Source organism: Palaemon carinicauda, chromosome 16 (genome assembly GCF_036898095.1).
Source record: "Palaemon carinicauda isolate YSFRI2023 chromosome 16, ASM3689809v2, whole genome shotgun sequence".
Classification (NCBI taxonomy): Eukaryota; Metazoa; Arthropoda; class Malacostraca; order Decapoda; family Palaemonidae; genus Palaemon; species Palaemon carinicauda.
Genome location: NC_090740.1, coordinates 64,188,057 through 64,211,570, shown reverse-complemented (window position 1 = coordinate 64,211,570; position 23,514 = coordinate 64,188,057). Strand labels below are relative to the sequence as shown.

The 23,514-nt window shown below is 43.9% G+C and overlaps 1 protein-coding gene across 7 annotated transcripts in view; it reads right to left on the bottom strand.

Moving 5' to 3' along the window:
• Positions 1-1,220: 1,220 nt before the first annotated feature.
• LOC137655750 (microtubule-associated protein futsch-like) overlaps positions 1,221-23,514 on the bottom strand; it is a 268,584-nt gene continuing 246,290 nt past the window's right edge. For all 7 annotated transcript variants that reach the window (XM_068389814.1, XM_068389819.1, XM_068389818.1 and 4 more), the window contains 5 exons: positions 17,179-17,260; positions 9,329-9,491; positions 7,856-7,972; positions 6,642-7,337; positions 1,221-2,230 (listed from right to left, as the gene is read on the bottom strand). In XM_068389814.1, coding sequence (XP_068245915.1) covers positions 2,177-2,230; positions 6,642-7,337; positions 7,856-7,972; positions 9,329-9,491; positions 17,179-17,260 — 1,112 coding nt within the window. In that variant the 3' untranslated portion in view covers positions 1,221-2,176. The remainder of the gene's footprint in view (positions 2,231-6,641; positions 7,338-7,855; positions 7,973-9,328; positions 9,492-17,178; positions 17,261-23,514) is intronic.

Genomic DNA, 23,514 nt, shown 5'->3' with positions numbered 1-23,514 from the left:
TCTCGATAAGCTGATTAATGTCATACTCATCGACTTCCAGCCCCATGGACGTCCCGAGTGTAACGATCCCAGCAACATCAGATTGAGCAACAGGTTCAGTATCGTCAACTTTTTTAAATCGACTTCGGTTGCAGCTTGGCCTACGTGGAAGCCCTCAAAATCTCTTACGGAGACGGCATCAGGCCACAGCTTCTTCCATGCAAAATTCAAGGTGCACCTCGAAACCTCCCACCAACCTGTAATGCTCCTTCCAAAATTCACGAAGGGTGAGGTTTGTGCTCTCAGTGATTTCAAAACATCTCGTGAAGAGATATTTCATGTAGTTTCTTAAAGTTGGAAATCACTTGCTGGTCCATGGGCTGGAGGATAGGGGTTGTGTTAGGCGGAAGATAGAGAACCTTGATAAATGAAAAATCTGCTAGGATAAAATCCTCAAGGCCAGGAAGGTGAGCAAGGGTACTATCCAACAGCAGCAAGCATTTCAGGGGGAGGTGCTTCTCTTCCAAATATTTCTTCACAGTCAAACCAAAACAAAGTTTACCCACTCAGTGAGCAAGGTTCTTGTTACCTAGGCTTTGACATTAAGACCTCCACATCACCAGAAGCTTCTCCTTAATCACTTTTACTGTGCCTTGAAGGCTCAAGGAGTCTCCGAGTGATACAGGAACGCCAATGAGTAGATGCATGATAGGATACAGTACAGTAGATGCTGGTCAATAGGAGCAGGATCTTATGGCAGCAACTAGCATCCGAGTAGGAAGATAGCCAGTGGGAGCACGGGAGGATGGTGGTGAGTTTACGGACTGGCGTCGCGCAAATTTCAAAATCAGTCTCGGAGACAGTTGGGCTCTCGTAGTGCTTCGTTTAATTACACAAAACAATGTTTGCGATTTGAGTCGTAAAATTCTTCGCATCTCGTTTCCCAGCATGAAAATTTTGTAAGCAGAATTTTTTGTGTAGAGAGGTATAACTATATATTAGATATTTGTATATTTGATAATCGTAACTGCCTCCCCTAAGAAATATTTTAGATTTGCTACTCCAGGAAGACTTTGGAGATAAATTACCATTAGAAATTTCTTTTTATATTGGTGCAATCATTAAATTCTTAGGATTATGTATAGAAGAATAAAGGTAGGGTAAAATTAAATATGGAAAATAAAGGTAGGGTAAGATTAAATATATGAAATAAAGTTAAGGAGAAGAAAAAAAAAATCATAGCATTTTATGCAATTTTATTCTTCCAACACTAGTGCCAATTCTCGAACGTTCACATGGACTCTACCTCAAAGGGATAGTGTGGACATAGTTATCATAACCAATATATAATCATTTTGGTGGGCAAAGGGCACAGAATGCTCCAAGTCCTATCCCCAAAGACAGAAGAGAGTGAGAAATTTTGATAGTATTCAAGTAACTGGTTAAAATTCTACAATTTGATGATAAGTTTTGTGTAACTGTACTTACCATGAAACAAATTCCACAAAATCCTCATGTTAGTACTGTGATAAAAAGCAACTGTGTGTGGGGTTCGTTATTCTTTTCCTACAATATCCTATGCATAGTGTACATACTTCAATTTTAGATAAAAACAACACAATTTTGGAAACTTTATTGAACACTACAGCTATATGATGAAAGCTTAGTTCAACACACATTTCCATTGTAAATTTATACAGTTCATACTTTTTTAAGCAAACTATCTATAAACTAAACTAAAATTCAAACAAAAGATATTACAGAACAAAAAGCATTAGTTCATCAATTATTTTTTACAGTATTTCCAAAACTAAATACTAAGACAAAAATATAAAGAATGTAAGCAAATTATGCTAACTTGTAATAATCATCACATGATAATATTGTTTCTGTCTACAAGATGTAAGAGGAACCTGTAGCCTAAATATAATTAAAAACACTTGTACCTAAAATGACTAATCACGTTTCATAAAGAATAGAGCCATAGTATCTTTAAAGATCAACCACATTTTCATTTTGTTATAATTTGGAGGTAATGCTATGCTCTCTTCTTAAGGAAATTCATTACAGAAAAAAAAACATACTTTTTATACACCTACAGTAAATAACTTTTTCAAAAATCCAGGAATGTCACTCATTATAGGATACTACTCAAAAACAAGATTTCTGATGCTATTCCATCTATATCACTCTTAGATTAATATTGTTGAGGATTAAAATTTGGTGGCGGAGCAGACAAATTGTAGTAACCCTGAAAATATAAGAAATATATTTGAGAGACTGAAATTGAATTTTAAAACCTTTTATGTTTCATAAATACAAACCTTATTTCCTTAAAATCAATCTTTTAATAATAAATTGTCATTATGAATGATTATAAGGTGTTGTACTAGGTTACTAAAGCTAATAATCAGTAGAGTATGCTGATCAGATGGCTAAACTTTTCCTTCATCCAATTGGCTCAAATTTCTGTACTCAATTAGGCACAGAAGGCATTGAAAATTACCATGAAACTATAGTATCTAAGAAAGATATACTACAATATAGTCTTTGTTTATAATGTACAAAAGTACAAACTATCATTTCATTCTGCTGAATATCTATTGCAGGGATGAGCAGTAGCTTGCATATCTTTGCACTGAACAGAATGGCAACTGCCTTATTAACCTTCATGAGAGGCTGCTGAAAAAACAAGGTGAATACATTCACATACATCCTTGGGTGATATGGACAAATGTTGATGAGTAAAAAATATGAAAATGTCAGTGACAAAGAAAAGTTTCTTTATATATCAAGCATACTCTCAAACTAGAGAACTCTACCACAAGATATAGGGAAGACCATGGTACAGCAGCCATGGCACTACCCCAGACTAGAGAACAATGCAATTGGTTTGATTTTGAGTGTCCCTCTCCTGGTATTGCAGTCTCTTTTCTGAGTGTCTTTATGAAAGAGTTAATCAAATTCACTAATTTCCACTTCAGACTCTAGGTTTGTTAGGATATGAAGACATACCTTAACTTCCTGGACTACAAGTAAAAGCAAAAGATGTAACTAAAGACATAACAGGATTAATCATTTGTGCGTGGATGTAGTACGATAGAGAGTGAAAGATGTGATTGGAATATGTTTAGGAATAGAAGGGTGGATATATTGGATTTGTGTGAAACAAAGATAAAAGGGAAAGGTGAAGTGATGTTTGGTGAAATGTCTGGTAGTGTCTGGGATTGAAAGGGGAAGAGCAAGAGAAGGTGTGGCTTTATTGCTGAGTGAATGGAAGACAGGTAAAGTATTGGAATGGAAGGAGATATCATCTAAGTTAATGTGGGTAAGGGTTAGTTTGGGTAGGGAATGTTTGGCTTTTGTCAGTGCGTATGGGCCAGGTTGTGAGAAAAGTGAAGAAGAGTGGAATGAGTTCTGGAATGAGTTAACTAAGTGTGTAGGAGGACTGGGTAGAAGGAATTATGTAGATGTCATGGGTGACTTCAATTCTAGAGTGGGATCTGGAGAGGTAGAAGGAGTCATTGGGATGTATGGCGTACCAGGTGAAAATGAGAGTGGTGAGAGACTGGTAGATATGTGTGTTGAGCAAGAGATGGTGATAAGGTCTAGCTTTTTCAAAAAGAAAGATAAAAACAAGTATACATTGGTAAGAGTGGCAAATGGAAGAGTGGTAGAAAGGGCGTTAATGGATTATGTGTTGATAACTAAAAGAATATTTGGAAGATTGAAAGACGTGCACGTGTTTAGGGGTATGGCTAACGGTATGTCTGATCAATTTTTGGTGGAAGGAAAATTAGTTGTTGCAAAAGAGTGGGGAAATAGAGTAGGTGGATGTAAAAGGGAGCTAGTGAGGGTTGAAGAGCTAATAAAACCGGGGGTAAAAAGTAAATATCAAGAAAGGTTGAAATTGGCATATGACGAAGTGAAAGTAAGGGAAACTGGTAATTTAGAGGAGAAGTGGAAGTTAGCAAAAGAAATTTTTTTTGGGATTGCAAGTGATGTGCATGGCAGTGAATGGTGGAATGAAGGAGTGAAGGTAAAAGTGGAAGAGAAAAAGAGGGCTTTTGAAGAATGGCTGCAGAGTAATAGTGTAGAGAAGTATGAAAAATATAGAGAGAAAAATGTGGAAGCAAAGTGCAAGGTAAGTGAGGCAAATGACCTGAGGTGGGGTCAGGGATTGGGTCAGTCATATGAAGAGAATAGTTTTGGAAAGAAGTGAAGAGAGTAAGAAAGGCTGGTTCAAGAGTTGAGGAGACGGTGAAAGATGGAAATGGAAGGTTGTTAAAAGGAGAGGAGGCAAGGAAAAGGTGGGCAGAATATTTTGAAAGTTTACTGAATCTTGAGGATAATAGGGAGGCAGATATAATTGCTGTTGCAGGTGTTGAGGTGCCGGTGATGGGAGATGAGAATGAGAGAGAGATTACAAGAGAGGAAGTGAGAGCACTAGATGAAACGAGAGTAGGAAAAGCATCTGGTATGGATAGTGTGAGAGCTGAGATGTTGAAGGAAGGGTGTGTGACTGTACTTGAATGGTTGGTGAGATTGTTTAATATGTGTTTTGTGTTGTCAATGGTACCAGTATATTGGGTTTGTGCGTGTATTGTACCACTATATAAGGGTAAGGGAGATGTGCATGAGTTGTAATTCAAAAAGTATGTTTGTTGAGTGTTGTTGAAAAAGTGTATGGTAGAGTACTGATTAATAGGGTTAAAGATAAAACAGAGAATGCATTCTTAGAAGTACAGGGTGGTTTTAGAAGAGGTAGGGGTTGTATGAATCAGATTTTTACAGTTAGGCAGATATGCGAGAAATATTTAGCAAAAGGTAAGAAGGTGTATGTTGCGTTTATGGATCTGGAGAAATCGTATTATAAGAGTTGATAGGGAAGCAATGTGGAATGTGATGAGATTATATGGAGTTGGTGGAAGGTTGTTGCAAGCAGTGAAAAGTTTCTACAAAAGTAGTAAAGCATGTGTTAGGATAGGAAATGAAGTGAGCGATTGGTTTCCGGTGAGAGTGGGGCTGAGAGAGGGATGTGTGATGTCGCTGTGGTTGTTTAACTTGTATGTTGATGGAGTGGTGAGAGAGGTGAATGCTCGAGTGCTTGGACGAGGATTGAAACTGGTAGATGAGAAAGACCATGAATGGGAAGTAAATCAGTTGTTGTTTGCGGATGATGCTGTACTGGTTGCAGACGCGGAAGAGCAGCTTGGCCGATTAGTAACAGAATTTGGAAGAGTGTGTGAGAGAAGGAAGTTGAGAGTTAATGTGGGTAAGAGTAAGGTTATGAGATGTACGAGAAGGGAAGGTGGTGCGAGGTTGGATGTCATGTTGAATAGAGTTAATTGAGGAGGTGGATCAGTTTAAGTACTTTGGGTCTGTTGCTGCAGCAAATGGTGGAGTGGAAGCAGATGTACGTCAGAGAGTGAATGAAGGATGCAAAGTGTTGGGGGCAGTTAAGGGAGTAACAGAAAATAGAGGGTTGGGCATGAATGTTATATGAGAAAGTGATTGTACCAACTGTGATGTATGGATCGGAGTTGTGGGGAATGAAAGTGACGGAGAGACAGAAATTGAATGTGTCTGAGCAGAAGTGTCTAAGGAGTATGGCTGGAGTATCTTGAGAAGATAGGGTTAGGAACGAAGTAGTGAGGGTGAGAACGGGTGTAAGAAATGAGTTAGCAGCTAGAGTGGATATGAATGTGTTGAGGTGGTTTGGCCATGTTGAGAAAATGGAAAATGGCTGTCTGCTAAAGAAGGTGATGAGTGCAAGCGTTGATAGGAGAAGTACTAGCGGAAGGCTAAGGTTTGGGTGGAGGGATGGAGTGAAGGAAGCTCTGGGTGATAGGAGGATAGATGTGAGAGAAGTCAGAGAGCGTGCTAGAAATAGGAATGAATGGCGAGCGATTGTGATGCAGTTCCGGTAGGCCCTGCTGCTTCCTCCAGTGCCTTGGATGACGGCGGAGGTAGCAGCAGTAGGGGATTCAGCGTTATGAAGCTTCATCTGTGGTGCATAACAAGGGAGGGTGGGCTGTGGCACCCTAGTAGTACCAGCCAAACTCGGTTGAGTCCCTTGTCAGGCTGGGAGGAACATAGAGAGGAGAGGTCCCCTTTTTTGTTTCATTTGTTTGATGTCGGCAACCACCCAAAATTGGGGGAAGTGCCTCGATATATGTATGTATAAACCGTTAATCCTGGTGAGCAAAAAGATGCGAGACGTTGCTGCTGTTCGCACCTTCATCAAAATAATAAGACAGGTTAGGCAGTCTTCTTACCAGTTATGCACATTTTGCCAGTAATAGCAATTATCACATAACGTAAACACAGTGTCCTGCCATTTATGGGAAGGGAAGGATGACGTTGAAATTGTCGTCTTCTTTCTCAATTTATCGAGATCAGGAAGACAACACTTAAGATGATAGTTTATGATTTGGTAGGCAAGATTTATGGAAATATAATTACTTTTTGTTGCCAAATTATTTTACTATTATTTGCACCACATTCTATTTTCCTCCTGTCTTATCTCGGAAATCTTTAGAAGCGCATCATTCAAGTCAAGAGTTTTTTGCTTTATTTTATATAAGTGCGTGTTGTAATTAATAATGCTATAATGATCAAACAAAAAATTAAGTTAAGACAAAACAAGAAAAAGAACTTACCATAGGAGGATAACTGGAATATCCCTGGGCACCATAGTTGTGAGCATTGTTACTTTCTGGAGGTGGTGGTGGGGGAGGTTCATTTCCTGAACGAATAATTTCCATTACATTGGCAGTTCCAGTCTTGTCTGGATAACCCTGATAACCGGGTTGAGATATTACAGGTGGTTGAGTGTAATACCCTCCAACGGTATCTTTTGACTTTTCGGGCATATACTTCTTTGAATCCGTCTGCTTCATACTGTTATCGGTTTGTGCCGAGTAACTTGAACTATAATAACTAGCAGATGTTGCATCTGTTCCTTGCGTATACTTTGCAGTTTGTTGTGAATAACCAGTGGATGACACTGATGGTACGTTCGCTGGTGGGGGTTGCGAAGAATATTTTGAAGCCGTGGTATAACTTCCCGATGACTTATTGGAATAACTTGATCCGATTGCTTCAAAAGCTGCAGTAGATTTTCCAGAGGAATTACCTCTTCCTTGTGAGTACCACGTCCCAGAACTGTTATCTTTTGGTAAATTATCATAATTGGGAGCAGATGATGGTTCAGAGTACGAGTAACCTGACTGAGATGATGTGGGTTTAACACCAGCTGCTGCGGAAGCAGTACTATCACTTGCAGGTTTTTCATAAGTCGATGCTGTTGATTTAGGTTTCAGACTTCTGAACTTTATGTCTATCTCTGTTAATACCTATGTGAAGAGAAAAAAATTATAGATATAAGATTAGTTACCAATGCTGATCTTTTTACCGCAGCAAATCTAGTAGATATTTGAAATTTGAAACAATCTCAATTACCTGAAAAACATTAGATTAAGGACTTTGATTTTAAGATTTACTCTGAAAAAAAAATCAACAGCCCTTTCAACCCACTAAAAAAAACCTGAGGTAATTTCTAATTAAATTACCAATAAAGTTATGTAATTAAACTTACTATAGTTTTTATACAGAAATTTTTGCTCCATCTGAAATACAACCATACCCTTTCAAATGGTACCGTATATGAAACATGACAATAGAAAATTATCTTTGCACTCGTAATCTCTACTTTCTGTATATAAACAGCACACCAGAACTCTTTCTTAGCTTTTTATTCTAAATAACCATGTACAGTAAAGGATATTCTCATATTCTTATCTATGCTTTCAACATGTACTACATTCAATTGTTAAACAAAACCCGCATAGCACACTTCAAAAGTATCACCTACCTCAATGACCTTAGTATCGCCTCGTTTGTGGTTGAACTCCTTCAATGATTTCAAAAGGGCTGAAATAACACTTGCGGCAAGATCCAGATCTTTATCACTCTTTACAGCACATGCATCCTAGGATAAAATAAAAATAAAAAATATCAAATATACATAAGTGAATGACATTTCTTATTGACTAAAATCAGACCAATTTCAGATAATAGTGGAATCTTTAGTAAAAATCTAAATTGATAACTGAATAAAGAAACATACTTCACTAATTAGTTTCTAATTATAGCATAAATACAAGAAACCAACATAAGAAGAATTTATATTTGATATGGAAAGTGAAGAGATTATCTTTAAGCTTTGGATTTTTTTAAAAATTCAAACCATTAGCATGAATCTATCTATTGATAATACTTTTTAAAATGTGATTTATCAAATCAGACTGTTGTCTTGTGTATTTACATACGCACACTCTGGCCATCACTATTATTATCTACCTTATAAAAAAAAATGGCATGAGCATATGTGAAAAATATATATGAAACCTATTCATATTGTATACTATATATTTGAAGACTTCAATTTTGTGTTATACATCCTTTTCAGATCCCTCTGCAGGCAGATTCGTTCGTACTCATAAATTTTACCGATTGCGTTTGGACAATCGTCACTTTCATCATTTGATGTCATAATTACTGACATTGTAAATGTCAAAGTCACTAGTATATGATAAAGAATCATTATTATCATGAAAGGCCATTCTCATGAATAAAAACAGAAAATAATGATAAAATGTGTCTGAAATGAAAAACATTCTTACCGCTAACTCATAAACATACGTCAATAGCTCCGCCCACTCCCTGAAGTTGATGTTACCTTTTCCCTTTTATTGTATGTAAAGCCATGTAATATCCGACAGATCTTTCCTCCAGCTGCAAGCTGATTGGTAAAGAATATATCTACGTCACTGAGCTAGTCTCAAGAGGTATGAGACTGAATTCCAGGAAATTTGAAAACTGAAGCATCGCTAATATTGACGTTGTCCTTTGACAGCTCATAATGCATCTATAAAATCGACGCACAGCATGTATTGGATTAAACTAAAAGACCAGTTCTATTAGCAACTGAACTTGAAACTTATCTTGACCTAAGAGGAAGAACAGTGAGGCATCATACTCCTTGTAATGGTTATTTCAAACAGTACAAATCCAGCAGGGAAAGCAATTTGAAATGCAATAAAAACTTATCACAATCTGGGAGGGCTATGTCTTTACAGAACCACTGGCGCTCCTTGCCATTAATCGCTAGATTGTTTATGTACTTTACTGGGGGTTTTGTATATTTTGAAAGCTAAGAAAATGAGAAAATTTTTTAATAAAATTTGGGGGTAATCATCTATATACTGAGCTTCTGGAGAAGTAATATGAACATCAGGGGAGGTTTATGAAAATAATTAAGATTCAATATAACAATAATCTTTACCAGTCTCTGTAACAGTGACACAGTAGCACCACCCTTTGCAGTCTTGGGTTTTGGAGGAGCTTCTGCAGATGGAGGTGGAGGCGGTGGAATAGCTGTGTTGATGTGGCCAGGAATGGCGAGGGCTGGGTTATTCACTGGTGCAACACCATAAGGACCACCAAACCTTAAAAACAAATATTGATATTAGTAATTATCACTAGAAAACTTACCAGTCTGCATGACAAATGCTAAAATCTTAGCATAAAGACTTATGCTATCTTCACAGTCTAATAATGGTAAATAATGTACCTGATTTGATACCAAACATCAAAATATGCAATGATTTGAAGGTAATGTTATCAAGATAACAATAATGCTGACACGAGGTCAAAGAGTGTAAAGATGTGAAAAAATCTAAAAAAATTCCATGAATTTGAGAAACTTTTCAGGGGAAAATACAAATGTCTAAGGGATCTCGAACTTAATCATATTTACCTTGATTATTTTGAATGTCTGATATAACAGTGTAACAACAAAGCACATATATAAACAATATTATGAATGCAAGCAAAATTATAAGGACAAATATTGACAGCCATATCCATACTGCTCTTGTTATACTGTATAGCCCAGGAAAAATAATTTATAATAGAATGCATTATACTTCACAGGCAGTTACATAACTAATACCTATAAAGCACAAGCTTCTCTAACTAAGAATAAATAAAATTTCTCTCAACCGCTAAATCCCTCCCGACAGGCAAACAAAGCTTTTTTCAATAGTACTTAGCAAATACTGACTTGGCACCCAATGAGTTGCAGCTAGAAGCTTTTCTCTGTATTGGGTTCATGAAATCGAGTGAAGGAGTACCACTCGTATCATAAGTTCTATAACTTTCAGAATGTGAAGAGATACTTCCACTTAGTCAGCATGCACTTTAGCAATGAGACACTTTTAATAACAAAGACCACACAAAACAAATTAGTCACACCACCCTAAAGGGAAATCTACAAAATTTAAAACTAAATATTTAGAGCTCTAACAGTACACAGAAACTATCCTCTGAATACCTAGACACTATATCTGGGATAAAAATGGAATATCAAAAATTTCAAATAATTTTTATTTTTCCTAACATACTCACCGAGAACTACTTTTCTTGGAGTCACTTGTGAATCCCTCAATCTTGACCAAGGTTTTTCCCGCCGTTACCCCCCCTACTCCGCTCTATATAGGCTTACCCCCGCCGCCAGAGAATGCGCCCTGAGGGCAGGATTAGGGCAGGTCACTGCATCTCTGGGTCAGCGTCCCCATTAAGTTCGTCACTTAGCCCAACTTGGCAATGGAAGGATGGCACTCGGGGACGGAAGGGAGGGCCATTACCCGAAAAGTAGTTCTCGGTGAGTATGTTAGGAAAAATAAAAATTATTTAAAATTTTTGATTTGTTCCAACACAAATACTCACCGAGAACTACTTTTCTTGGAGACTTATACTTTAGGAGGCTGGAGTGCTATTCTGCCACTTGACTCGGCACATGGTGCCTAGAGGGCTATGGAATGCGGGGCCTATCAGAGTGCGGAGTGAGGGTAACTGCGGAACCTTACGCTATTATCTAAGACTCACCTCTTAAAATTTCTTCTGGCGATTTTCTCCTGATGTAGTCGCGAAGAATTTATTCACCGTTGGGGACATCTTCTGGCCTACCGCTACACAGCTTGGAGGGCGGCAATGACTGTCCCAATGGAGAACCCGTCCAAGGATTTTCTTGAATAATCCTTGAGGTAGTGGGCAGTAAAGGTCGACTGGTGCGACCAAGTGCCTGCTTGCAGGATCTGCCCCACCGCCATGTTTCTCTCAAAGGCCAAGGAGGTGCTCAGACCCCTGATGTCAATGGGGGCGGGGAGTGCCTGGCACTGCCATTTTATCCTCTTCATATGTTCTAGCGATGACTTGTCTCAGCCAGAAGGAAATGGTGTTCTTGGAGACTTGTTTCTTATTAACACCTGTGGAAACGAAGAGGTTCTTGGTACCTGGTCGGAGATGAGCTGTCCTTTCCAGGTACTTTCTGAGCGTCCGTACTGGGCATAACTTCAAGTCTTCCGTAATGCCTGTCTTGGGAATGGCCGGAATTGAGAAACCTTCAAACCTCGGGTCCCAGACTGCTGGGTTCTGAGTCTTCGCCACAAAGGAGGGTACGAACCTGAAGGACACTTCTTTCCACCCTTTGGAGTGCGCAACGTCGTAAGACAGACCATGGATCTCGCCCACTCTCTTAGCCGAAGCTAAGGCTAGCAAGAAGACGGTCTTGAGGGTGAGGTCTTTGTCCCCGATATCTTTCAGGGGTTCAAAGGGAGGATGACTTAGCATCTTCAGGACCTTGGCTAGGTCCCACCTGGGCACTCTCCTAGTTTGAGGAGGGCAGGACTGCTCGAAACTCCTAATCAGCATCGCTATGTGTCTCGAGGTCCCCAGGTCGATGCCTTTCAGGAGGAAGACTTGGCCTAAGGCGGCTCGAACTCCTTTAATGGCTGGGATTGACATTCCCACTTCATCTCTAAGGTACACTAGAAACTCAGCTATGTCCGGGACCGAAGCTTTAAGAGGTCTTATGTGTTTCTCCGAGCACCATTTCGTGAAGGAGGCCCACTTTGCCTGGTATACCACGGTAGAGGATTTCCTCAGGTATAGGGACATTCTCTTAGCTGTGGAGGAGGAGTATCCCTCCTTCTTCAAGAGCCGCTCGAGTCTCCAGGCGTGAAGGCGAAGAGAGAGAGGGGTGTCGTGGAGCCTGAGGAAGTGCGGTTGGTGCAGGTGGTCTGACCTGGCGGGCAGAGGCCAAGGTGGTTGGCTCGCTATGTCTTTCAGATCCGCGAACCACTCTCTCTCCGGCCACCAGGGCGCTACCAAAGTCATCCTTAGGTTTCGGGAGGCCCTTACTCTGTTGAGTACCTGCCTTATCAGCGTGAAGGGGGGAAAAGCGTACACGTCCAGGTTGTCCCACTTGTGCTGGAAGGCGTCTTCTAGGGCTGCCTTTTGGTCTGGGACCGGGGAGCAATAGACCGGTAGTTGGGCATTGAGCTTTGTTGCAAAGAGGTCCATCACCGGGGAGCCCCAGCGTTGAATGATGAGTCTGGCTACTTCTGGGTGTAGAGACCACTCTGTCCCCACTATTTGGCCCATTCTGCTGAGGCCGTCGGCTAGCACGTTTTTCTTCCCGGGGATGAACCTTGCTAGCAGCACCACTTGCTGCTCGTCTGCCCAATGTAGGATGCTTATGGCGAGGTCGCACAGTTCCTTCGATCTCATGCCCCCATGCTTCTTTATGTAGGCCACTACCGTGGCGTTGTCGCACATTAACGCCACAGTGTTTCCCTTTAGCCGACTTGCAAAGTGAAGACATGCCTTCTGGACTGCTCTTAGCTCTAGGACATTGATGTGGAGACGCTTTTCGCTCTCCGACCAGGTACCGCTTGCTGTCTCTTCCAGAAGGTGGGCCCCCCACCCTTGGTTGGAGGCGTCTGTGAACAGGAGGTACTCGGGGGGACAGGACCCGAGGGGCATCCCCTTGAGGGAGTTCGACTGGCAGTGCCACCATTCTAGGGAGGTTCTCGTGTCTGGAAGGATTGGAATTAACGCCTTCTGAGAGCCTGTCTGGGACCAGAGGCTCTTGAGGTTCCATTGAATGGGCCTGAGCCTCATCCTCCCTTGGGGAACCAGTTTCTCCAAAGAGACCAGGTGACCTATCAGTCTCTGCCAGTCTCTCGCCCTCCTGGAATGTTCTGACAGGAACGGCTGAATGATGTGCTTGAGGTTCCGTATCCTGTCTTCCGAGGGGAAAACCTTCCCCTGCACGGTGTCCAACGTCATCCCCAAGTATCCCATTCTGTTGGATGGTGTTAAAGTTCGACTTTTCCAGATTGATTATGATTCCCAGATTCCTGCAGAACTGGAGGAGGTTTCTCCCTTGTTCCTCCAAGAGGGCCTTTGAGTTGGAAAGGAGCAACCAGTCGTCTAGGTATCTGATGAGACGGATACCCCGTTCGTGAGCCCACCCTGAGACTGTCGCGAAGATCCTCGTGAACACTTGAGGGGCCGTCGACAGACCGAAGCAAAGGGTCTTGAACTGCAGGATCTGGGAACCCCATTTTACCCGGAGGAACTTCCGACTCGACGGGTGGACAGGGATCTGGAAGTATGCGTCCTTGAGGTCGACCGTCATCATGTAATCTTTCTCCCTCAAGGACATCAGGACGGATTTTGGGGTGTCCATCTTGAAGTCCGTCTTCTTGACGAACTTGTTGAGGGCCGACAGGTCTCTCACGGGTCTCCACCGCCCCGTTGCTTTCTCTACCAGGAACAGGCGGCTGTAGAAGCCTGGGCCTGGGAGAAGGACCTCTTCCATGGCCCCCTTCTCTAACATGGAGGAAATCTCCTCTTGAAGGATGGCCCTTTTCATCGGGTCCCTGGGGGCCAACCATTCTGTCTGGCTGCCTGGAATAAGAGGGGGTGGGTCCGCTATGAAGGGGAGCCTGTAGCCTTCTTTCAGGACGGACACCGTCCAAGGTCCGCTCCTTGTGCTTTCCATGCTTGCCAATGAGGTCTGAGGCATCCCCCAACCCGAGGCTTGGGCGGGAGTAGGGGGCCTCTCCCTCTACCTTCTCCTAGAGGGGCGGCCTGATCTGCCTCTCTTCGAGGCGGAGTAACCGGACCTGAAGGAGCTGGAAGAAGCTGGTGCTCCTCTGCGGGAGGGCTGAGGAGTTATGTTGTCCAGGAGGAGGAAGGGGCGCCCTCCTTGAAGTGTTGGGGGCGGCCTGAGGAGTCACGGCGCTATCCGAGACGGCCCTCCTGTATGGCGGCCTTTTAGATGACGCCTGTCTGGGGACGTTGGCCTCTTTCTTCTTGGACACTTTCTCCATTAGGCTTTCCAGCTCTTTTAAAGGGAACAGAGACTCACCCCACAAGGGTAGGCTACGAACAGCTCGGGCCTCTCTGTCTGGGATCCTCCTCGACACCTTAGTTGGAACCCTGTCTCGTTTCCTTAGTACCCAGTTGGCCGTCAGGGCGAGCGCCTGGTACGCTAGAAACTTCAGAGTTTTCCCCCCGGAGGTGAGAAGGTCCGTCAGGAGGCTCTGCTGCTCCAGATCTTCGGGGTCGATGGAGGCTTGCACGTTTACTAACGTGGAGGCCCACCAGTCCAGCCATGAGGAGACGTTAACCAAGTCCCTCGATATCTCCTCCATCATGGCGGCTTCCGTAGGAGAGAAGGAAACCGGGGCTGACGCGGCCCTTTCGTCCGAGCCGCCTTGTCCCAGGATGTCCAAGGCCGGGTCCACTCTACAGGGGCCTGGGCGCCGCCCCTCTGGAATGTATACCTTCCCTTGTGCTTTGAGGCCCTGGAGCAGTTTCGAGGCACTCTGGGACTTGGGGGCTTCCGCATTGCTGGCTACCAAGTTGTCTATGTACTCTTGCCCCAGTACTAGGTCTGGGGTAAGAGGAAGGGCCAGGGAGGACTTCGGAAGGGCGTCGTGATGTGTGATTCTCAGGAGGCTTGATCTCCAGGAATTCCCCTTAGGTGCCGAGGGTTCTGTAATCCCATGGTGCCTCCTGATGAGGCCCACCACTCTTCTGTATGCGGAGTCCTCCAACGGGGGAGCTTCTCCTCCGTCAGCCGAGGCCTCGGCCTGGAGTGGGGGCGCCGGGTTGCTTGTTCGGCAGACCGGTCGTCCCGCCCTTGGGTCCAGGGGGGCCGACCTGTAACCGTAGGGAGCTCCGTAAGAGGGTGGATCTCGCTGCAAGGCGGGTACCACCGGCTCAGGGAGGGCCCTCGGTTGCCCGAAGGCTCTGGAAGCGGAAGTCACGGTCCCGGTGGGCTGACCCGACAACGGGAACCGTTCCTTCTTACTCGATGACCGCACCAGCTGGGCTGGTTCGGTCAGGCTGCCTTCAAAGAAGCGCGTTTCCCCCCGCTGGGCGGGGTGAACCGGAGGCCTCGAGGACTTATGCTTCTGTGAGAGGTCTTTCCTGCGTGGCAGGTCGCGCGGTTCTAGGCTGTGCGTAGGGAGCGGCAGCCTAGACGCACGTTCACTGGAACGAGGGTCTGGAGAGTGGAGCCTCTTGGACTCTCCTGAAGGGACGTAGACCCAGGCGCCGCCGGGAGAGACATTTCTCCTATACTTACGGGAATGGGAGCGGGAGCGCTTCTTGTTAGGTCGCGACCTTGACCTAGAGCGGGAATGATCGCTTTCGGACAGCTCCCTTTTCCTGCGTCGTTTCCCCCTGACTTCTTCCTCGGAGGATGAGTCTACCTCTGACGAGACCGACGGCGCCACGTTCCTCGCGTAACGGCTGCCCTCGTGATCCGTGGGGGAAGTTCCTCGCCGCCGGACGTCCGAGATCGAATGCTGGAGGAAGTCCTCGGGAACCGCCATGGAGATTGTCGGCACAGAGTCTAATCTATCCATGCTAGGGGGCCAGGGGTCTAGGGTCACGTCCATTCTTAGCGGTGACCTCCCTGGCGTCTTCGGCAACTTCCACCCGAAGGCATCGCTACTCGGGCGGCGAACTCTAGTTTGGCTGTCCCCTGGCGGGGGAGAGCCCGACGCACCGGCCCACGAGGGCGGAGGAGACTCTGAAACAACAACACTGCCCCATACGGGGTCTTCAGAGGACGCGTGGTCCCCCACCACAAGGCCTGATTCACCTGAAGCACTACCGGACCCTTCGTTAGCCCTAGAGGGGCCTGCCCTTGGTTCTTCCCTCGCACTGGGTTCCCTGGGAAGAACGCCTTGACTATCCACAACACTGGGGGCTTCTTGCCCTCTCCTCTGCGAAGGAGACGGAGAAGCCGAGACTTCGTCGGACCGATCACTGGCCGACGGTAACGAAGAAACGACACTAATCTTCCTGGGGGAACGCTTAGAAGATTTCTTCTTTTTGGTACCGTAGCGTACCCACTGGATATCATCACAACTTACGCACTTCGGACACATGTCCGCGGAGGAGCAAACTTTCCCCCTACACGTGGAACAAAGGGAGTGAGGGTCTACTTCTGTCTTAGAGAGGAAAGCCCCACACGACTTTCCGGCTCTAGGTCCAGGGCAACGGCGCACATGCTCCATCGTTCGCACACGAATGGCACAACACTAGTGAGCTATAAGTACACTGGGATATACACAGGGAGAACGCACAGTAACACTTGCGAATAACGCACTACGCAAAAAACACAAGTCCCCACGCTGGAAACACGTGGAACACAAACGCGCCAAAGGATCGAGAGAGACGAGAGTGAGCTGTGTACTGCTCACGACCAAGGAACTTAATGGGGACGCTGACCCAGAGATGCAGTGACCTGCCCTGATCCTGACCTCAGGGCGCATTCTCTGGCGGCGGGGGTAAGCCTATATAGAGCGGAGTAGGGGGGGTAACGGCGGGAAAAACCTTGGTCGAGATTGAGGGATTCACAAGTGACTCCAAGAAAAGTAGTTCTCGGTGAGTATTTGTGTTGGAACAAACAACAATTATATGGCAGGTTCCCAGTCCATAAATCACACCTCTGAAATACTTCAAAACCATATGTACGTTCCAAAGAACATTACAACCTGCAGATTTACCAATATCAAAAATCTAAAAAAAAAGGCTTAATGAATTCAATTAAGGATAAGTTTAATCTTATATGCTTCAGAACTGAATCAAGCATTGAATTGAAACCTTAAATAGCCAAGGATGAGAATGGCTTACAAATTCTTTTTTGGGAATGTGATAAATGATGAAAATCATGCAGACAGCAATAGAATGATTTTAACTGTGCATTCAGTAATCATAGTAATTAAGGAAAAATTCTACTAACAGTAATAGAGAAACATTACATACCCATCGCCAGATCTCATATCCATACGTCCTGAGCCGAAAGGAGGGGGCTGCTTGAAAAACTGGCTGTTGTACCCATAACCACCTGACAAAAAATGACAAAGTACAGTACAGTAATTAATTGGTGGCTAACTCCTGTCTGATAAAAACACATGCTACTTCTGTAATATTAATAATAATTCATAACCATTTCTTTTATTTTCTTGGCTGTTTACTTGAAAACATTTTGTTTGAGACTTATACAGAAAACTCCCTTTCAATTATCAACAATATTTATACATTTACCAAGATTTTACCTTAGTTGATGTAAACAACAATGACCTTCAAGAAACGAATGTAAAAAAATGGTTGACAGAGCAGATTTATAAAAGTATCAGCATGAATAACACTTTGAGCCTTAGGTTTTAACCCTGAAGTGATGTCTACTGTTATTAAACATTCATGTTAAAGATAACAATAATTGAAGCTACAGTATATAGTTATAACAATTTCAACTAGCAACATTTTGCAAACACAATGCAGCTCCAATAAAGCAATTGTATTATTAATTCAATTTCATAATTTTATATTTCTGTACTCCTTTTTTCAGTCCTAATTATGCCAAAGTGCTTTTATGTCTTAGATTAAGATTTCCCTATTGCTAATACAGTACTGCATTTACATACTATTGTTATCATTATCAATAGCCAATCCACAATCCCAGTTGGAAAAGCATGTTGATATAAGCCCAAAGGTTCCTACAGGGAAAAAGGCCCAGTAAGGAAAGGAAATAAATTTTGTGAGATGAAATGAACAATTAAAATAAAATATTTCAAGAACAGCAACAATATCAATATACATACATATACCAAGGCACTTCCCCCAATTTTGGGGATTAGCCGACATCAAACAAATGAAACAAAAAAAGGGGACCTCTCCTCTCTACATTCCTCCCAGCCTGACAAGGGACTCAACCGAGTTCGGCTGGTACTGCTAAGATGCCACAGCCCACCCTCCCCCATTATCCACCACAGATGAAGCTTCATAACGCTGAACCCCCTACTGCTGCTACCTCCGCAGTAATCCAAGGTGACTGGAGGAAGCAGCAGGGCCTACCGGAACTGCGTCACAATTGCTCGCCATTCATTCCTATTTCTAAAACGTTCTCTTGCCTCTCTCACATCTATCCTCCTATCACCCAGAGCTTAATTCACTCTATCCATCCACCCAAACCTTGGCCTTCCTCTTGTACTTCTCCCATCAACTCTTGCATTCATCACCTTATTTAGCAGACAGCCATTTTCCATTCTCTCAACATGGCCAAACCACCTCAACACATTCATATGCACTCTAGCTGCTAACTCATTTCTTACACCCGTTGTCACCTTCACTACTTCGTTCCTAACCCTATCTACTCGAGATACCCCAGCCATACTCCTCAGACACTTCACCTCAAGCACATTCAATTTCTGTCTCTACGTCACTTTCATTCCCCACAACTCCGATCTATACGTCACAGTTGGTACAATCACTTTCTTATACAGAACTCTCTTTACATTCATGTCCAACTCTCTATTTTTTACTACTCCCTTAACTGCCCCCAACACTTTGCATCCTTCATTCACTCTCTGACGTACATCTGCTTCCACTCCACCATTTGCTGCAATAATAGACCCCAAAGACTTAAACTGATCCACCTCCTCAAGTAACTCTCCATTCAACATGACATTCAACCTCGCACCACTTTCCCTTCTCGTACATCTCATAACCTTATTCTTACCCACAACTCTCAACTCTCAACTTCCTTCTCTCACACACCCTTCCAAATTCTGTCACTAATCGACCAAGCTTCTCTTCCGCGTCTGCAACCAGTATAGTATCATCCGCAAACAACTGATTTACCTCCCATTCATGGTCATTCTCGTCTACCAGTTTCAAACCTCGTCCAAGCACTCGAGCATTCACCTCGCTCACCACTTCATCAACATAAAAGTTAAACAACCACGGCGACATCACACATCCCTGTCTCAGCCCCACTCGCACCGGAAACCAATTGCTCACTTCATTTCCTATCCTAACACATGCTTTACTACTTTTGTAGAAACTTTTCACTGCTTGCAACAACCTTCCACCAACTCCATATAACCTCATCACATTCCACATTGCTTCCCTATCTACTCTATCACACGCTTTCTCCAGATCCATAAACGCAACATACACCTCCTTACCTTTTGCTAAATATTTCTTGCATATCTGCCTGACTGTAAAAATCTGATTCATACAACCCCTACCTCTTCTAAAACCACCCTGTACTTCTAAGAATGCATTCTCTGTTTTATCCTTAATCCTATTAATCAGTACTCTACCATACACTTTTCCAACTACACTCAACAAACTAATACCTCTTGAATTACAACACTCATGCACATCTCCCTTACCCTTATATAGGGGTACAATACATGCACAAACCCAATCTATTGGTACCATTGACAACACAAAACACATATTAAACAATCTCACCAACCATTCAAGTACAGTCACCCCCCCCCCCCGTCTCAACATCTCGGCTCTCACACCATCCATATCAGATGCTTTTCCTACTCTCGTTTCATCTAGTGCTCACCTCACCTCCTGTCTTGTAATCTATCTCTCATTCTCATCTTCCATCATCGGCACCTCAACACCTGCAACAGCAATTATATCTGCCTCCCTATTATCCTCAACATTCAGTAAATTTTCAAAATATTCCACCCACCTTTTCCTTACCTTCTCTCCTTTTAACAACCTTCCATTTCCATCTTTCACTGTCTCTTCAATTCTTGAACCAGCCTTCCTTACTCTCTTCACTTCTTTCCAAAACTACTACTTATTCTCTTCATATGAATGACGCAATCCCTGACCCCACCTCAGGTCAGCTGCCCTCTTTGCCTCACTTACCTTGCGCTTTGCTTCCACATTTTTCTCTCATTATCTTTCATACTTCTCTACACTATTACTCTGCAGCCATTCTTCAAAAGCTCTCTTTTTCTCTTCCACTTTTATCTTGACTCCTTCATTCCACCATTCACTGCCCTTCCTCATGCTGCCTCCAACAAACTTTGATGTGCTCAAACGAGAAGAGTTTTTGCTAACTCGTTAAGAGGTCTGGAATGCGTTCCCCCTTGCTTCGCTATGTATGTCAAAGCTGTGGTATTGTCCGCATTGATTTGGATAACTTTGTTCAGTACTAGGTTCTTGAACCCCTTGAGAGCCAACAGGACTGCTAACAGTTTCTTTTGGTTGATGTGGAGACTTAGCTGTTGTTTTGTCCACAGACCCAAAATCTCTGACTTTCCTAGTGTTGTTCCCCACCTCGAGTCCGAGGCGTTGGAAAACAACACAAGGTCTGGGCTCTTTTCTTCCAAAGAGAGACCTTCCTGGAGCCTGTTTATGTTGTTCCACCAACAAAGGCACTCTTTTATCGGTTCCGTAAGAGGAATGCTCTCTTTGTCAAGACTGTCCTCTTTGCTCCAATGGTAATTGAGATGGAACTGAAGGGGTCGTACATTTAGCTTCCCCAGACATACAAATTGTTCTAGTGAAGAGATTGTTCCCAGGAGACTCATCCACTCCCTCACTAGACAAAACTCCTTCTTTAGAAAGGCACAAAGCCTTAGGAGAGCTAACTGAATTCTTGCGGGTGATGGAAAAACCTGAAAAGTCAGACTGTGAATCTCCATCCCCAAATAAAGGATCTTCTGTGAAGGGATCAATTGAGACTTCTCTACGTTCACCAGAAGTCCTAGCTCCTCTGACAGACTCATTGTCAGACGCAAATCCTCCAGACAGCGATTGAGTGATGGGGCTCTTAGTAGCCAATCGTCCAAGTACAAGGAGGCTCTGATGCCTCTTGAGTGGAGCATGCTTGCCACATTCATCATGATCTTTGTGAAGACCAGAGGGGCGGTAGTGAGGCCGAAGCATAAGGCCCGAAATTGGAATACTTCCTTCCTGTAAACAAACCTTAGGTAACATTTGCAACTCGGGTGAATCGGAACATGAAAATAAGCATCCTGGAGGTCTAATGAGACCATCCAGTCGCTTTTCCGTACTGCTGCAAGAACTGAACTTTGGGATTCCGTCGTAAACTTTGTCTTCTGGATGTAGTTGTTGAGGGCACTTACGTCCAAGACTGGCCTCCATCCTCCCGAGTTCTTGGGAACCAGGAACAGCCTGTTGTAGAAGCCTGGGGATTTTAAGTCCCGTACCCTCTCTATCGCCTTCTTCTCTAGCAAGAGAGACATTTGAAGCTGCATGGCCTACATCTTTGATTCTTCCTTGTATTTGGGAGAAAGATCCACCGGGTTTGAAATTAACGGGGGTTTCGAGATAAAAGGGATTTTGTAGCCCTTCTTTAAAACTAGTCAGTTCCCTTTTCTTCCTAGGTCTGCCAAAATTTGCTTAACCTGGCCCCCACTGCTGTCTGAAGGTGCAGGCAGTCAGACTCTGCATCTGCCTGACCTAGAACCTCTCTTTACTCTGGTCCTTCTACTATTGGATCTGAAGCTGCCTCTACCGACTGTCCTTCCACGAAAAAACTTTGTTGTTTGAGGGAAGGTAGAATCGTCCTTGAACCCACGGGTGGAGAAGGACGTTGGAAGAACCTTTCTTGACAATTTTGAGACCAGGTCGTGAGTAGCCTTTTGAGTAAGGGCAACAGCCACTTCCTTTACTAGTTCCTTAGGGGAAAGGGAAGGAGAAAGAGGAGTATAGAGCAACTCTGACCTCTGGAATGGAGTGACTCCCATGGAGAGAAAAGAGCACATAGTTTCTCTCTTCTTAACAACTCCGGCTGTGAGTAGGGCTGCCAATTCATTTGAGCCATCTCTTACAGCTTTGTCCATACAGGACATTATATGAATAAGGTTAGGAGTCTCAGGGTCCTTTAAAGCAGACTTTCTTTCCCAAGGTACCCAGAGACCAGTCAAGGAAGTTAAAAACTTCAAAAGCTCTATATATGCCCTTGAGAAGATGGTAAAACTCAGATATGGACCATAAGATCCTCGTTCTTCTCATAGCTAAGCGGCGAGAAGAGTCTACCAAACTCGAGAAGTCGCCCTGAGCAGAGGCAGGAACTCCCAAGCCTCGGACACCTGTTTCATACCATACGCTAGACTTGGAAGCTAACTTGGCTGGAGGAAAAGAGAAGTTCGTCTTTCCTGAAACTCTCTTAGATTGCATCCAATTCTCCATCAACTTTAATGCTCTCTTAGAAGAGCGTGAGAGAACCATCTTAGTGAACCTTGACGTTTTCGATGATAATCCCACTGTAAACTCCGATGGAGGAGAGCGAGGAGCTACAGGAGTGAAGCTGTCAGGAAATAATTCTGAGAAAATCAACATAATCTTCCTGAGATCAACAGAATGTTGTGGTGTTTTATTTCCTTCCTCCTCTGAGGCAATGTCCAATGGCTCATCCAGGGAGAAATGATTATCATGATCCTCTTCAGAAATAATAGCAGCTGGTGTAATCGCTTCTAGTTCTGAAAGGTGCCGCTCACGAGCGCAAGCGTCAGGCGCGCGTTGCGTGCGATCAAGTCGTTCAGTTTGTTTACTTACTTGGCGCTCAATAATGACGCGCTTGGCGTCACGTTCTTGCGCATGCTGAACTGAATTTGACTGACGTTTGGCGTCATGGTCTGCTTGACATGCGACGTCACGTTCTTTTTGTTTTAACTCACGCTTTGTTAGGCGCGCCATGTCACGTTCAGGCGCCTGGCGCGTGACTTCGCGCTCAGTTGCCTGGCGCTTGTTGTTGCGCCTGGAATGATGACTTTCGACGTCACGCTCACTCGCTTGACGTTTGCTGTCAAAGGAAATAGGTACTCTATAAGCACTAGCAGACTTAGTAGCAGCAGGTCCATCACCCTGATCAACATCGCGTGTAAAGGTAGGCCGCCTGTGCGACATCGCGTCACTATCGGAATCATGACGAACCAACGCTTTGTTGACCTCGGGCTGATAAGAATGCATAAAAGTTGATAGTTGCTGCTACATGTCAAGCAGCATAGACCACTTAGGATCAGGTTTCGGCGAAACAGGAGTCGAAACTTCCGTAGCGAATTCGCCCTCTTCGTCACTCTCATAACACTCCACATAAGCGGGAGATGGAATCCAGTCCGATGGAAGCGGTGGTGCATGCACCGTAACACCAGACTCAGGAATAATCTCTGACTCAGTCTGAATTATCCTGTTAATTTCCGACATTTTGTTAGTACGTTTAGGAGGAGAGCATTGAGTAGGTAATTGAAAACGCTCTGGCGAATCCCAATGGCTACAGCCAGGCGCTTGCGGTGATGGATCGCGTCGCTGCGCGCCTTC